Source organism: Mobula birostris, chromosome 14 (genome assembly GCF_030028105.1).
Source record: "Mobula birostris isolate sMobBir1 chromosome 14, sMobBir1.hap1, whole genome shotgun sequence".
NCBI lineage: Eukaryota > Metazoa > Chordata > Chondrichthyes > Myliobatiformes > Myliobatidae > Mobula > Mobula birostris.
In genome coordinates this window covers 80,644,966-80,658,773 of record NC_092383.1, presented here as the reverse complement: position 1 = coordinate 80,658,773, position 13,808 = coordinate 80,644,966, and the positions used below count along the sequence as shown (strand labels likewise).

The window sequence follows — 13,808 nt, the reverse complement described above, 5'->3', positions numbered from 1 at the left end:
TCACCGGGACAAATTTATCCCTTACATCCCGCAAGAGATCTCTAAACATCGACCACATGTCCATAGTACATTTCCCTGCAAAAACATCATCCCAATTCACACCCGCAAGTTCTAGCCTTATAGCCTCATAATTTGCCTTTCCCCAATTAAAAAATTTTCCTGTCCTCTCTGATTCTATCCTTTTCCATGATAATGCTAAAGGCCAGGGAGCGGTGGTCACTGTCCCCCAGATGCTCACCCACTGAGAGATCTGTGACCTGACCCGGTTCATTACCTAGTACTAGATCTAATACGGCATTACCCCTGGTCGGCCTGTCCACATACTGTGACAGGAATCTGTCCTGGACACACTTAACAAACTCTGCCCATCTAAACCCTTGGAACTAATCAGGTGCCAATCAATATTAGGGAAGTTAAAGTCACCCATGATAACAACCCTGTTATTTTTGCACCTTTCCAAAATCTGCCTCCCAATCTGCTCCTCTGTATCTCTGCTGCTACCAGGGGGCCTATAGAATACCCCCAATAGAGTAACTGCTCCCTTCCTGTTCCTGACTTCCACCCATATTGACTCAAAAGAGGATCCTGCTACATTACCCACCCTTTCTGTAGCTGTAATAGTATCCCTGACCAGTAATGCCACCCCTCCTCCCCTTTTTCCACCCTCTCTATCCCTTTTAAAGCACTGAAATCCAGGAATATTGAGAATCCATTCCTGCCCTAGTGCCAGCCAAGTCTCTGTAATGGCCACTACATCATAATTCCATGTATGTATCCAAGCTCTGAGTTCATCACCTTTGTTCCTGATGCTTCTTGCATTGAGGTACACACATTTCAGCCCTTCTACCTTACTGTCTTTACACCGTTTGTTCTGCTTCTCTTTCCTCAAAGCCTCTCTGCATATTAGATCTGGCTTTACTCCATGCACTTCTTGCACTGCTCTATCTCCCTGGGTCCCAGCCCCCTTGCAAATTAGTTTAAACTCTCCCGAACCATGCTAGCAAACCTACCTGCAAGGATATTGCTCCCCCTTGAGTTCAGGTGCAACCCATCCAATCTGTACAGGTCCCACCTTCCCCAGAAGAGATCCCAATGATCTAAAAATCTAAAACCCTGCTCCCTGCACCAACTCCTCAGCCACGCATTCAACTGCCATCTCCTCCAATTCTTTCCATCTCTGTCACGTAGCACTGGCAGCAATCCTGAGATCCTGTTCTTCAGCCTTCTGCCTAATTCCCGAAACTCTCACTTCAGGACCTCATCCCTCTTCCTATGTCGTTGGTCCCAACATGTATCACGACTTCTGGTTGCTTTCCCTCTCGTACCAGGATGTCGTGCACCCAGTCAGAGACATCCCGGACCCTGGCACCTGGGAGGCAACAAACCATGCGGGTGTCCTTCTCACATCCACAAAATCTCCTGTCTGCTCCCCTGACTATAGAGTCTCCATCTATCTATCCGTGATGCCACTTTCAAGGAAATGTGGATCTCTATTCCCAGATCCCTGTGTTCTACTGCTGTAATATCTAAAAGCTGGACAAAGTTAATCTCTCTGTCCCGGTATATGTGGAAAAACTTGGCTAAGGAGTACATTCAGTCTTGTTCTGTCTTTCGGATGTATGTAATATCCAGTTCTCATGATTACTTACAGGAAGATATGTCATCCTAAAATGTTGCTTCAATAAGAGTGCTTCTCTGTCCATGTTGCAGGGTGGAATCATTGGCACTTTTGTCTTGATGCTGTGTTTCCCAGTCAGCATTGTTTGTCTTTATGTTGGAACGGGACTTTTGGGCTTTTTCTTGAGCAGCACTTTCCCAAGTATGTTGGCTTATACTGAAGACATCTTGAATTACCAAGGTTAGTAGATTTTGCTTGTTCTTAATCTCTCCAATTCCTCCTTAGGATGTATAGTTTCCAAAGATATTATTGAGACTGACATGGAATTATATTCAAACAAGGAACTTAGCACAGCTGGTGTGCACTGGTGTTCATATTGAAATCTCTACCAATTCCACTCTGCTTCATCCCAGCATTTTGATATACACTCAGTAGCCACTTTATTAGGTGCACCTGTTCATTAATGCAAGTATCTAATCAGCCAATCATGTGACAGCAACACAATGCATAAAAGCATGCAGGTGTGGTCAAGAGGTTCAATTGTTGTTTTCACCAAACACCAGAATGAGGAAGAAATGTGATCTAAGTGACTTTGACCATGGAATGATTGTTGGTGCCAGATGGGGTGGTTTGAGTCTTTCAGAACCTGCTGATTACCTGTGATTTTCATGCACAAGTCTCTAGTGTCCATGAAGAACAGTGTGACAAACCAAAAAAAAAAATCCAGTGAGCGGCAGTTCCATGGGTGAAGACGCCTTGTTAATGAGAGAGGTCAGAGGAGAATGGTCAGACTGGTTCAAGTGGACAAGAAGGCAACAGCAATTTGGATAATCACGTGTTACAACAGTGGTTTGCCAACCAATATCTCTGAACACACAACATGTCGAACCTTAAAGTGAATAGAGTCAGCAACAGAAGACCATGACCGTGCACTCAATGGCCTCTTTATTAGGCACAGGAGATAGCTTATCAACTGGCCACTGAGTGTTGCTTTATGTTTTTATCCTCTATCAGAGCTCTAAACTGGCACTTCAGGGCCAGAAACTCAATTGGTGCAGTGTTTGGGATGAAATGTTAAACTGATGCTCCATCAAATCAATACAAAAGATCCTTTGCCCACTCTTGTATAGAAGAATGGAGATGTTACCATATTCATTGTTCTCTGTGTATTGCTATTAACAATATAATCTAGTCCTGCCAAACTGTAGGGTTCTGCCAAAAGGTCTCAGCCCAAAATGTCGACTGTATTCTTATCCATAGATGCTGCCTGGCCTACTGAGTTCCTTCAGCACATTGTGTGTGTGTGCGTTGCTTGAATTTCTAGTATCTGCAGACTTTCTTTTCTTTCTAATTGGATTACTCCAGTCAATACCATGTGCACAGATTGGTACTGCTCTTCCCTCGATGCAAAAGTGGCTCATTCCCAATTTCAGTAGTCATAATGCATTCTGGGACATTCCAATTTATAGAAATTGCTTTGATTATTGCAAGTATTTCCTATTTTTGCATTTATTTACCTCCCAGCACCAGGATGTGTTTTGATTGCTATTTGCATTATATTGAAAATTACATTACCATAGCTAGACATTTTACTTAATGCTTTCTGTTTCTTTTGTTTTGTATAGGATGTGCGACAACTGTACTGGTGACAGGGGCAGGAATTGGGGAGTTTGCCCTCCAGATGCTGGTTGGATCTGTGAGTATACTCTTTTAAAACCAAAGCACTTCCATGTCTCTTGTTTCTCTTGTTTCCCAAAAGGTGTTTGATAGCATTATTTTGTTAGGTGTGGGATGTTATGTTGAAATTGTGTAAGATATTGAAGTGTAATTAGTTGTATTATGTGCAGGTTTAGTCACCTGCCTCCAGGAAAGATATAAACCAGTTTGAAAGAGTGCAAAGAAAATTTACAAGGATGTTGCTGGGACTAGAAGAGCTGAGTTATAGGGAAAGGTTGACTACGTTCGAACTTTATTCCCTAGAACATAGAAGTTTGAGGGGAGATTTGATAAAGGTATACAAAATTATGAAGGGTATAGATAGGGTAAATGGAAGCAGGCTTTTTCCACTGAGGTTGTGTGAGACTACAACTAGAGGTCATTGGTTAAGGGTGAAAGGTGAAATGTTTCTCCTTAAACATGGCCCTACCATTTACTGTGCAAATCCTACCCTGGTTTGTCCAGCTACTGACTTGGTAAATTTGCAAGACTCTGCCTCAAAGAACAATTAGTCCTTCCCAAGTTACAGTACTCAGAACTGCAATCAGTACCCTGGGCGTTACTTCTATGTCCTCCATTTCATGGGATGGACAAAAAAAGACTTTTGTAAAATTTGCCAGTGTAACTTCAGAATAGGGGCAAGTTAAGAGATATGCCTTGCCTTACTTTTGTTGGTCACCGGTCCCCTAGGCCTGAGTCGACGTAGTAGTAATAAGAGATATAGTTAGTGTGTCTGGAGAATTGGTTTGTATTTCCTTTCATCAGTTCTTCATCTTGTTCCAACATCCCCACCACCACCATTTCATTCTGCTCTAGGAACGGTGATCCTCATTCCTTTACAGCATTGACTAATTCATCTTGTGATTTCTTGCAGATTATTCAGTCACCCGAAACTGATATATTCCTTGTATGTGGCCTTACCTTTGGATGTCTTGCTCTTCTGTTCTACTTGGTTCTTCTCCTCGTACATAGATTATACAATCTTCAGACCATGACAGGTAGGTGGTCGAACCCTGGGGAATGTATGGGCCTGGCTTAGATACAATAGGTATTGAGAGAGACATCAGGGCATGTTGTCCACGGATAATTTTTAAACTGTAGCAATATGCACTCTGTGTGGTTTCCTTGTTGAATTCCTGGGGTCCTTTGAGTGTCTAACGTGAGTTCCCAACACAGATGTGTGTTCATTTTCTTTACTTATTCATTTCCCTTTAACATGTGTTCATTACTAGCAAGACCAGCAATTATTGTCCATCCCTAATCACCTACCAAGCTGATTGACAGGCCATTTCAGTATGCAGTTACAAATGGGTTAAACAGGGAACATGTTAAGCCTCCCTCAATGAGATTAGTTTTTGTCACAGTCTGGTTGTTCTGTGGTCAAAATCCAAATTTCAATTGTATAGCTGCCTTGGTGAGATTCGAAGTCTAGTCTTCCGGGTTATTTAGGCGTGTCTCTGGGAAATGGATCCAGCAATTTAGCTGCTACACTACTACTGTACACTGAAGGCTGATGTAAGGTCATGTCAAAACAATCACTGCCAATAACAAGAGATACTTCCTGCCTCTTCTGGCTTCTGCAGTGAATTTCGTCAACAGCAAACAAAAAGCAGGTTGATTTTATGAAAAGACATCCTTGGGGAGTTGGAGAAGTAGGAGTGATTCCAACCACAGCCTTTGACCTAGAGAAGCGAAACATAAAACACTGGAGGAACTCAGCAGGTCAGGCAGCATCTCTGGAGGGAAATAGACAGTTGATGGTTTTTGATTGAGACCCTTCATCTGGATTTCAGGTCTTTGAGTTTAGATGGAAGGTCTTGACCCCAAACGTTAGCTATACATAATCCTCTATAGATGCTGCCTGACCTGTTGAATCCTCCAGTGCTTTGTGTGTTCCAGATTCCAATATCTGCAACCTTTTGTGTCACCATTAACATAGATAAATATCATAAAGCCCTTCATGGGAAGTTGTTTATTGTTAAAGTAATTTGATAGTTTTTGAGATGTTAGGGCAGTTAAAGATCTCGCTACCTGAAGGGCTTAAATGAAGAAATGGTATTGTGATGGATGTTACAGAGCTCAAAAGTGAAGAGATGTAGAGGCTTGATGGTGGTGAGAGATGAGGCAAACGAGGCTATGGAGCGACTAAAGGAGGGTGAAACTTTTTTAAATTGCGAGATTGCTCGATCATGAGTTGATTTGGGTCAATAAGTAAGGAAATGATAGGTGAAACTAATCAGTTTCAGATATGGTGTAGGAAGAATTTTGAATAAATCTAGTAATTGGGGCAAGACTCAAGTGCAGCTATACTGTTTATTTTTTTTTTGCCCTGTTTTGTTGCGTACTCATTTCCAACTCAATGTCTTCATTTTTCACAGGACCCTCTAAAACACCCACGATATCGGAGTCCCAGTTTTCATACCAGAGCTGAGGTTTAGCAAGCGGCCAGCCACTGTGATGCGCAGTCGACCTGGAAGGATCCAGTGCATCATTGGAATAGACTGACAGCCGTGTGCTGACTTTAATGGTGGACGCTGCTACAATAGTCCATAAGCAGCCTTCCCTACCATCTTAGAAGTGGCACGGTCGCTTTTGTCTGCGCGTCTGATGCAGCACACTGGTGTGTGTGTCTGCCGACATCTCCCAGTGAGGATGGACAAAGTAACAATGATCGTCTTAATCAGCACTACATGGGACTTGAGTTAGCAAGCATGCTATTTTTTTTAAAAGTAGAACTGTTTTATTCAAAACAAAACACATTTGATTTGTTCAGGTTAATTAAATTTTTTGATTTTTATTTGTTAAAAACAAAATGCCAAATGTTTCATTGAGAAATCAAATGTTTTGTTCCAATTTCACTTGAAGTGAAAGTGAAGGCCATAAATGTGGAAGACCTGGTTGCAAGCATTCAGCAGGTATTCCTTCGCTCTTGTGCTCGGTTCGTGAAGATTGAAAATTATGGGGTTGATACCTCAGTCAAAGTTGGACTGCATTCTGTCTGCTCAGGTGCCGAGTGACACTGGCCAGATGACATTTATTGTCCATTAGAATTGTGTTTGGTCAACTGCACTAGTCAAACTTATGGCATGTGGTCACTGCCTGGAATACCCCATCAAACATTACTGTGACAGTAACCCCCATCCCACATTCTCTACCTTGTGTACAGTAGTTGGGATTAGATATCAGATCCCAGTTTTACCTGTGATAGGTCACAAAACTGACAGAAGGACCAGCTTAAGACAAAAAAAAATCCATTGAGGGACGTAACTGAACAATAAAGTTTCTCCAAAAACCTTTTTGGCCATTCTCCTTTCATCGCTGGCAAGCAAACATTCCCAGATTTACTCGATTCAGTTTTGCATCCTGTCATATAGGAATTTGAACTCTCAACCTGTGCAATGAAAGCCCAGTCCGTAGTGGAGAGGAACAGGTGTCCATGCATAAACCATTGGTGTCTTGGTTTTCATCTGTTCTCCCACTAAGGATAACAATTGCACATACAATAACATGCAGTTCCAGGTGTAGTGTGGGAAATGCGATATTCAGTTTATGTTAAGCATGTTATATGCTAGTCTATTTATTTTTTCTGGCATTGGTTGATGGAGTATTATCAGTCAAGTTAGTGAGGTAATTCCTTGCTCTTCATCAAATAATTCTGAAGGAATGACTCGTTGCATCGCCTATCTGAGGAATGTACCTTCAGACAGTCGAGAGGACCCTCAGTACTGTTATGGAATGGTGGCCCATTTGACGTGATTGCATCCTAACTGAGCTGGAAAATGGCAACATCCCAAAGACCCGGAGGGCTTCACATGGAAGCTTCTGGTAAAAATCAAGGACTAGAGGGATTTGGCTCCAGAATAGTCCCATATTATAAGCACTTTTCTGCAACAGTTCACAGCCAGTGTCAGTCTGATAGTTTTTTGTGAAAACTGTCATACCATTTTAACAGTGAAAGAATATACTACAAGATTCCTTTCTTTAAAGTTATATTCAGATGGAATTTGTATTTATTATTGACTCACCACAAAATTGTAATGAATCCATATTTTCTGAGTTGGTTATATTCATTTCACATCAACTGGAGTTGGAGACAGTTGGATGTGGATTAATTAATCTCATTCAAGGAAAGGCAAACTTGTATAATAAGAAAGGTTCCATTGTGCTTTTGGGGTGAAGGTACACTCGTGTATACACCAAATGGAGCTCAATTAAACTTAACTAAAGCAGTGCCCAGTATAAACTAACTTAATACTGAGACAAGTGTAAAGAGACCAGTTATATCATGAGTATTAAACTATGGAAATACTATTTAAAACATTTAATTTCCACCCAACACCTCATGAAAATATCCACTCTCCTTTGCTGTGTCCAAAGGATTGCTTGAGGATGATTAAAAACAACCATCCCCCTTTGTCTTATAGATTGTCCAGTCCTGATGCACAGTGATAGGAGTGACTTTCTTCATTTTGCACCCCAGCCTTATTAGAAGAACTGAGCTTGGATTCACCAATGCATTTGCAATTCAAATTATCTACGAGAACCAGTTGGAAAAGGTTTCCTTGTGGTTTAGGGTTATAAGCCCTGAGGACTGGGCTCCTGCCCTGTGACAGGTTCCTCTGCACTGCAAACTGGCTTACAGATATGCCAGTGGCAGTTTATTGTTTTATAAGGAAGCTGTTATTGGAGGCTGGATTCCACAATTAATTTATTGGTCAACTTTCTCCCTGGCTCAATGCACCATTAATTGGTTGAAGGACTGCAGATGGATTTCAATGATTGATCCCAGGTGTGGAATACAAAAGTAACAACTTACATGGGGTTCTTAAAAACACAAACACGAGGACATCTGCAGATGCTGGAAATTCAAGCAACACACATCAAAGTTGCTGGTGAACGCAGCAGGCCAGGCAGCATCTCTAGGAAGAGGTACAGTCGATGTTTCGGGCCTGACGAAGGGTCTCGGCCCGAAACGTCGACTGTACCTCTTCCTAGAGATGCTGCCTGGCCTGTTGTGTTCACCAGCAACTTTGTGTGTAACTTACATGGGGTGGTGGCTGCAGGAAAGGATTTTATTGGGCTCAGTAGTGGTGGCATTATGCCTCAGTAATGTGCCAAAATAGCGAACAGCCTGTAAAAACACCTTCCAGGACACTCCAGAGCTGCTAGATAATTTAGTATCTGTTTTATTCTTTAACCCCTGTCGGGATCTTAAAAGTTACATTTTCATTTTTGTTTTTATCTGAAAATGAGATGATTTGGTTTTATTTAAATGTGTCTTTTGTGAAAGCTATTTTGATTGAATAACTCCTGAAGTTGGATGTTAATCAGCTGATAATTTGTACTTGTGTGCTCAGCATTTGTCTGTGTTCTGACAATTGACAAAATAGATAAAAGATATCTAAAACAAAATGCTGTGGAATTTCATTTCAGTATCTATAATGATTTAAAGGTTTGTCACCATATCACAGGATTAGTTTACATTTTGATCCATTGATGACATATTTCTGCATTTCCAACCTTCAGTAATGTAATATCCCAGTCAGCTTCACAACCCCATCCTAATTCCCTTATTGTTTTGTAGACTTTTGAACTTGTATTGAAGTTGCATCTTTAATATCTGGTTTTGTTTCTATCATGCACTCTCAATGGTGCCATCACATTTCTCACACCCTAATGCTCCGATCATATCCATTTCCGCCTCTACCCAGATCCTGTCACTCCATTTCAACATATCTATCTTCCCATTATATTATCCAGCTCTTCTTTAAATGGAGCCAATATTTAAAACTTGACCACCTGTCCTAATGCCTGTGCATTACCTGTATTTAAAAATCCTGATGTGTATCCTAAATTTAATCCTCACAATCCTAAATATATGCCCCAGCTATTTTTTTTAACCTTTCCCACATCTGAGGAAAGGTTGTCATTTTTTTTCTCTTCCGCATTTTCTTCCTTAATGCAATCCTGTTTTGCTCAAAAGTAGATTTGTCAGTAAAAGTGAAAATGAGCTCTTGTCACAGTCCAAAAAAATCTGTGACTGGCCTGTGGGAGAATCTGAAAAGGTTCACTAAGTTCTCAACGTCATTTTGCCCAGGAACTCTTAAACAGCGCCAAGACCTTGCTTGGCTGATGGTGAGATCTCTCCCAATTGGTTGCTGCAAACTCCCTCTAGGAATTTGGCTGGTGGGAGAACAAGGGGAGAGTTAATGGGCACGTGCAATAGATTGGATACAGGGGAAAAAGTAAGGAACTGCAATGCACTGAGAACCAGCAGAAACACTGGGTCAAATCTCTCACACCTGCTGTAAGGAAAGATGAAAATATTGAGAATTCTCCTCCCATAATGGGGCTTGAATCTTGTCTTTTCCTAAAAGATAACAGAATTCACATGATTTCCACAACTATTAAAAATAACATGACACAAGACTGTAGTTTACATATATTTTTTTAATTCAAATGTACAACAAAAATAGCCACTTTCTTTGATTGTCTACACATTTTGCCAAACCAAACAGCATTAATTTCCCTTTCGGTTGGGCTCAATTTTTATTTCAGAAAATATATTTTTTGATATATTCATTTATTTAGTTGAACTTTTATAATTTCTACAAATTCAACATATTAGCCATAGAAATTATTTCATCATTTCATGATTTTCAAAAGTACTTGTGTAAGAACAAGGGGGTATATAGTCATTTGATAGAAGTGGAGCAGGGTATTAGTGCTAAGACATGAACTCCCAAGTAATGTGCCTACCCTGCTTGTTGGCTGCAATTGCATCTCTCATTGAAAACAGTTATTGGCCCAGACCTTGTGCTCATTGGCAAAGTCACACAGCTCATCCGTGACCTAAAAGAGAACTTCTCCCCTAAAGGTTTTAGACACCATGGACGTGAACCTCCTTTTGCTGGTTATTCTCATCGGTCCTGAGGGTGTGACCCTTTCGAGATAGCTGAATGTCCAATCATACTGAAGTATTCAAATGGATCACAAAAAAGGAAATAAATAGCAGAACTTATTATATACTTTAGATAATTTTACTGCGAGGAAAATACTGTAAAGATTGGGGGCACACACATAAGGTCACACTTAATGCTGTGAATGCCTGAAAGAAAATGAATCTCAGGGTAGTAAAAGCTGATAATAAATTCACTTTGAGGTTTTGGATGATAATAAACAAGCTTTGTTAAAAATAAAACAAAAGAAATTAATTTAAAGGAGAATGTTTGTGAAGCAGTAACTATGGCTTAGTGTTGCACTAAGAATTTTCTGCATTAACCAGAATATCTTCAAAGTAATTAATAACAAATATGTTTTGAAAATACCAATTCTGGAGAAGGCAGTACACAGCACACTCAGTGAATCAGTGACAACAACTTCTGGAATGTGCACCTGAAGATTTGTAAACAGGGGATCCAGGTGTTGCTGTTAGTTTCAAGGTGTGATGATCGTTGTCATTACGAGCACAAAATCTGGGTCAAAGCTTCACACATTACTTCTAGGTGCAAAATCTTATAAAAGAAATCTCGTAACCTATAACTTCCACATACTGTAGGTTAGTACTGCACTAACAAAACAGTAAATCTAATTCAATGGAGATTTTGTTTTAAAGAAGGTCATAACTTTTTTTTCCCCTTAAAATCTCAAATAAACAGGAGACTCAATACCTTTGGCTTTTTCTACAGTATGTATTCCTAGTCATAGTCACTCACCAAGCAGGTTGGAGTCAACTGTACACTGTGTCAGCAGGTAATGTCTCAACTGTTCAAAGCTAGGACTAGCTATTTCAGTTCACATTAATCATCACACAGTTATATTTTGACAACTAGAAGTGTCTGAGTCATATAGATGAGCTGGTGTTTCAGGCTTCAGTAAGTAACAACAGTCATTTTGCCTAGCGTCACACCTGCTTTGACATTAGGACTCCCAGGATCTATTTTCACCTGCAGGGTCTCAACAGAATCTGACCAAAATAATAGGCAACACATTCTCAGTCTTTCACCAGGCTCCAGTGTTGTCCAGAATGAGAAAATACCCTCCCTCCACCATGCTCACCATTTTGCCGATATGGATAAATGAAACCTTCTCTGAATACGTCCATGAAAATGGAAATGTTCCTAATTGTAACAGTAATTTTTGGCAGCTTCATTCCATTCTCAATGTGAACCAACAGATTCAGAGGAAAACAACTTCTAACATTTCCTTTGTCTTCCCCCAATGATATTGTAGAATAATATTGAAAAGCATCCATTTGATATCAAATTCCAAGAGGTAAAAGTAATTAGATCCAAGAAATATAAGTAATTAAGTGCATTTATTTTATAATGAAGCCTATAATGATATAGCGGAGTTCCTTAAGTATGGATGTTATTGGACCTAGTAGGCATCAAGATAAAGAGTGTTTTGTTTTAGGTGGTCCCAAGGCACAGCACATGTTTCTGTTGGATTCCTCGGCCTTGGAGATAATCCCATCGAGAGCTGAACTTCAATATGGATCCAAAGGCACATGTACTCTGGGACAACTGTTAGTCAGCAGTATTCTCAATCTCCTAAATACTAGACTATAAGATATAAGATCATAAAATATAGGAGCAGAATTAGGCCATTTGGCCCATCGAGTCTTCTCCACAGATTTGATGTTGAAGAAAGAAGTAAACAGTTCTACTACCATTTTTCTCTGTCAAAAGAGAACGCGGGTCTCCAGACTTTAAAACTGAGAAGTGGTCTTAGTGAAACTTAAGGGGCTCAACTTTGTAGATACTGAGAGATTGACTCCTCTGGTACTCTTGTTTGATAGAATCTAGATCTAGTGTGACTGTCTCAGAATATGGGGTCATCCGTTTAAAACTGAGACAAAAGGACTGCAGATGCTGGAATATTGAGCAATACACAAAATGCCAGAGGAGCTCTATGAATCAAGACAGCATCCATAGAGAGAAATGGACATTCAATGATGAAGGGTCTCAGCCCATGATTGACTGTCTACTTCTCTGCATTGATGCTGCTTGACCCACTGTGCCCCTCCAGCATCTTGTGTGTTGTCCATTTAATATGGAGATCAGTCGGGGAATTTTCCTCAGCCTGAGCGTTTTGAATGCTGCACTACAAAAAGTCGTGAGGACTGAATCGTTGAATACGCACGGGACTGAGAGTGACAGATTTTGTTTTAAACCATTGGGAAGCTAGTGGTTATGGGAAAGGAACAGGAAATTAGAATTGAGATGAATGTCACATGAGCCTTGATATTATAGAGTGGCAGAGCAGGCCGAAGGGTTGGTAAGTCCACATCTGCTCCTACCTCTTGTGACCGCAGTCCATTTCAACCCCCCTGCTGATAGGGAGAGCCTGAAGGCAGAACTGGAAAGCTGCATCAGGCTACTGGAATAATCTTGCTGCTGCAGCCCCAGAGCTAAGTGTGGAGTAAATAATACACATCAACAACCCCTCAATCTGCACAGAACACAGTCCTGTTTATGAGGAAAGGCACGTGAGCTGAAGCAAAATTCCTGACGCAAAACATTTCCTTCATATCCTACCCCCAGAGTTTCATATTCAAGTTTCAGATGCTGACAGACTAAATGACTGATTATTTGAGCTCAAGCAGGATAGATGAGTTAAAACATTAATGTTACAGCAGGCCTGGACTTGACAAACTTCAAACCTCAAGGTGAAACTAAGTTGGTAGCACATTCACCAAAGAATGGGATAGAGATTGAATCCATCTGTTGACCTAAATATATCACCCAGACCAACAGTGCAAAGCAGTAACAGTGCCCACACTTCAGATGGGATATTGAATATGGTACAGTCTGCACTCTTAGACTTCGTTATCTAATAATACGATCGTGACCAGTTTATCTGGCCACTATCTCCTTAGTGTTACATATTGACTGCACTTCAACTGTAATTCGCTGACTTTAGAATGCTGAGGGCACAGGAAAATGTTTATTGGCTACAAGACAGACTAACTAGTTGTATCACCATCTGGTATGGAAGGGCCAATGCACAGGGTGGGAAGAAAGCTGCACAGGGTGGTAAACTCAGCCAGCTCCAGCATGGGCACTAGCCTTTCCACGATCCGGGACTTCTTCAAAAGGCAACGTCTCAGAAGGGCGGCAGCCATCATTAAGGACCCCCACCACCCAGGGCATGCCCCCTTCTCATTGCTACCATCAGAGAGGAGGTATAGCAACCTGAAGACACACACTCAACATTTTATGAACAGCTGCTTCCCCTCCGCCATCAGACTTCTGAACGGTCCCTGAACCCATAAACACCACCTCACACCACCTCACTATTTTTGCTTTCTTTTTGCACTACACACACACACACTGTAATTTATAGTATATTTTATTCATTGCACTGTACTGCTGCTGCAAACACAAACAACGTAAATTTCACAACATATGTCAGGGATAATAAACCTGATTCTGACTTTACAAGACACACAATGCTCCAAAGGCAACATTGG

General features: G+C 40.8%; 1 protein-coding gene across 2 annotated transcripts in view; it reads left to right on the top strand.

The window, feature by feature from the left end:
* mfsd4aa (major facilitator superfamily domain containing 4Aa) overlaps positions 1-8,746 on the top strand; it is a 78,436-nt gene extending 69,690 nt beyond the window's left edge. For both annotated transcript variants that reach the window (XM_072278742.1, XM_072278743.1), the window contains exons 7-10: positions 1,711-1,858; positions 3,244-3,314; positions 4,209-4,332; positions 5,713-8,746. In XM_072278742.1, coding sequence (XP_072134843.1) covers positions 1,711-1,858; positions 3,244-3,314; positions 4,209-4,332; positions 5,713-5,765 — 396 coding nt within the window. In that variant the 3' untranslated portion in view covers positions 5,766-8,746. The remainder of the gene's footprint in view (positions 1-1,710; positions 1,859-3,243; positions 3,315-4,208; positions 4,333-5,712) is intronic.
* The last annotated feature ends 5,062 nt before the right edge of the window (positions 8,747-13,808 follow it).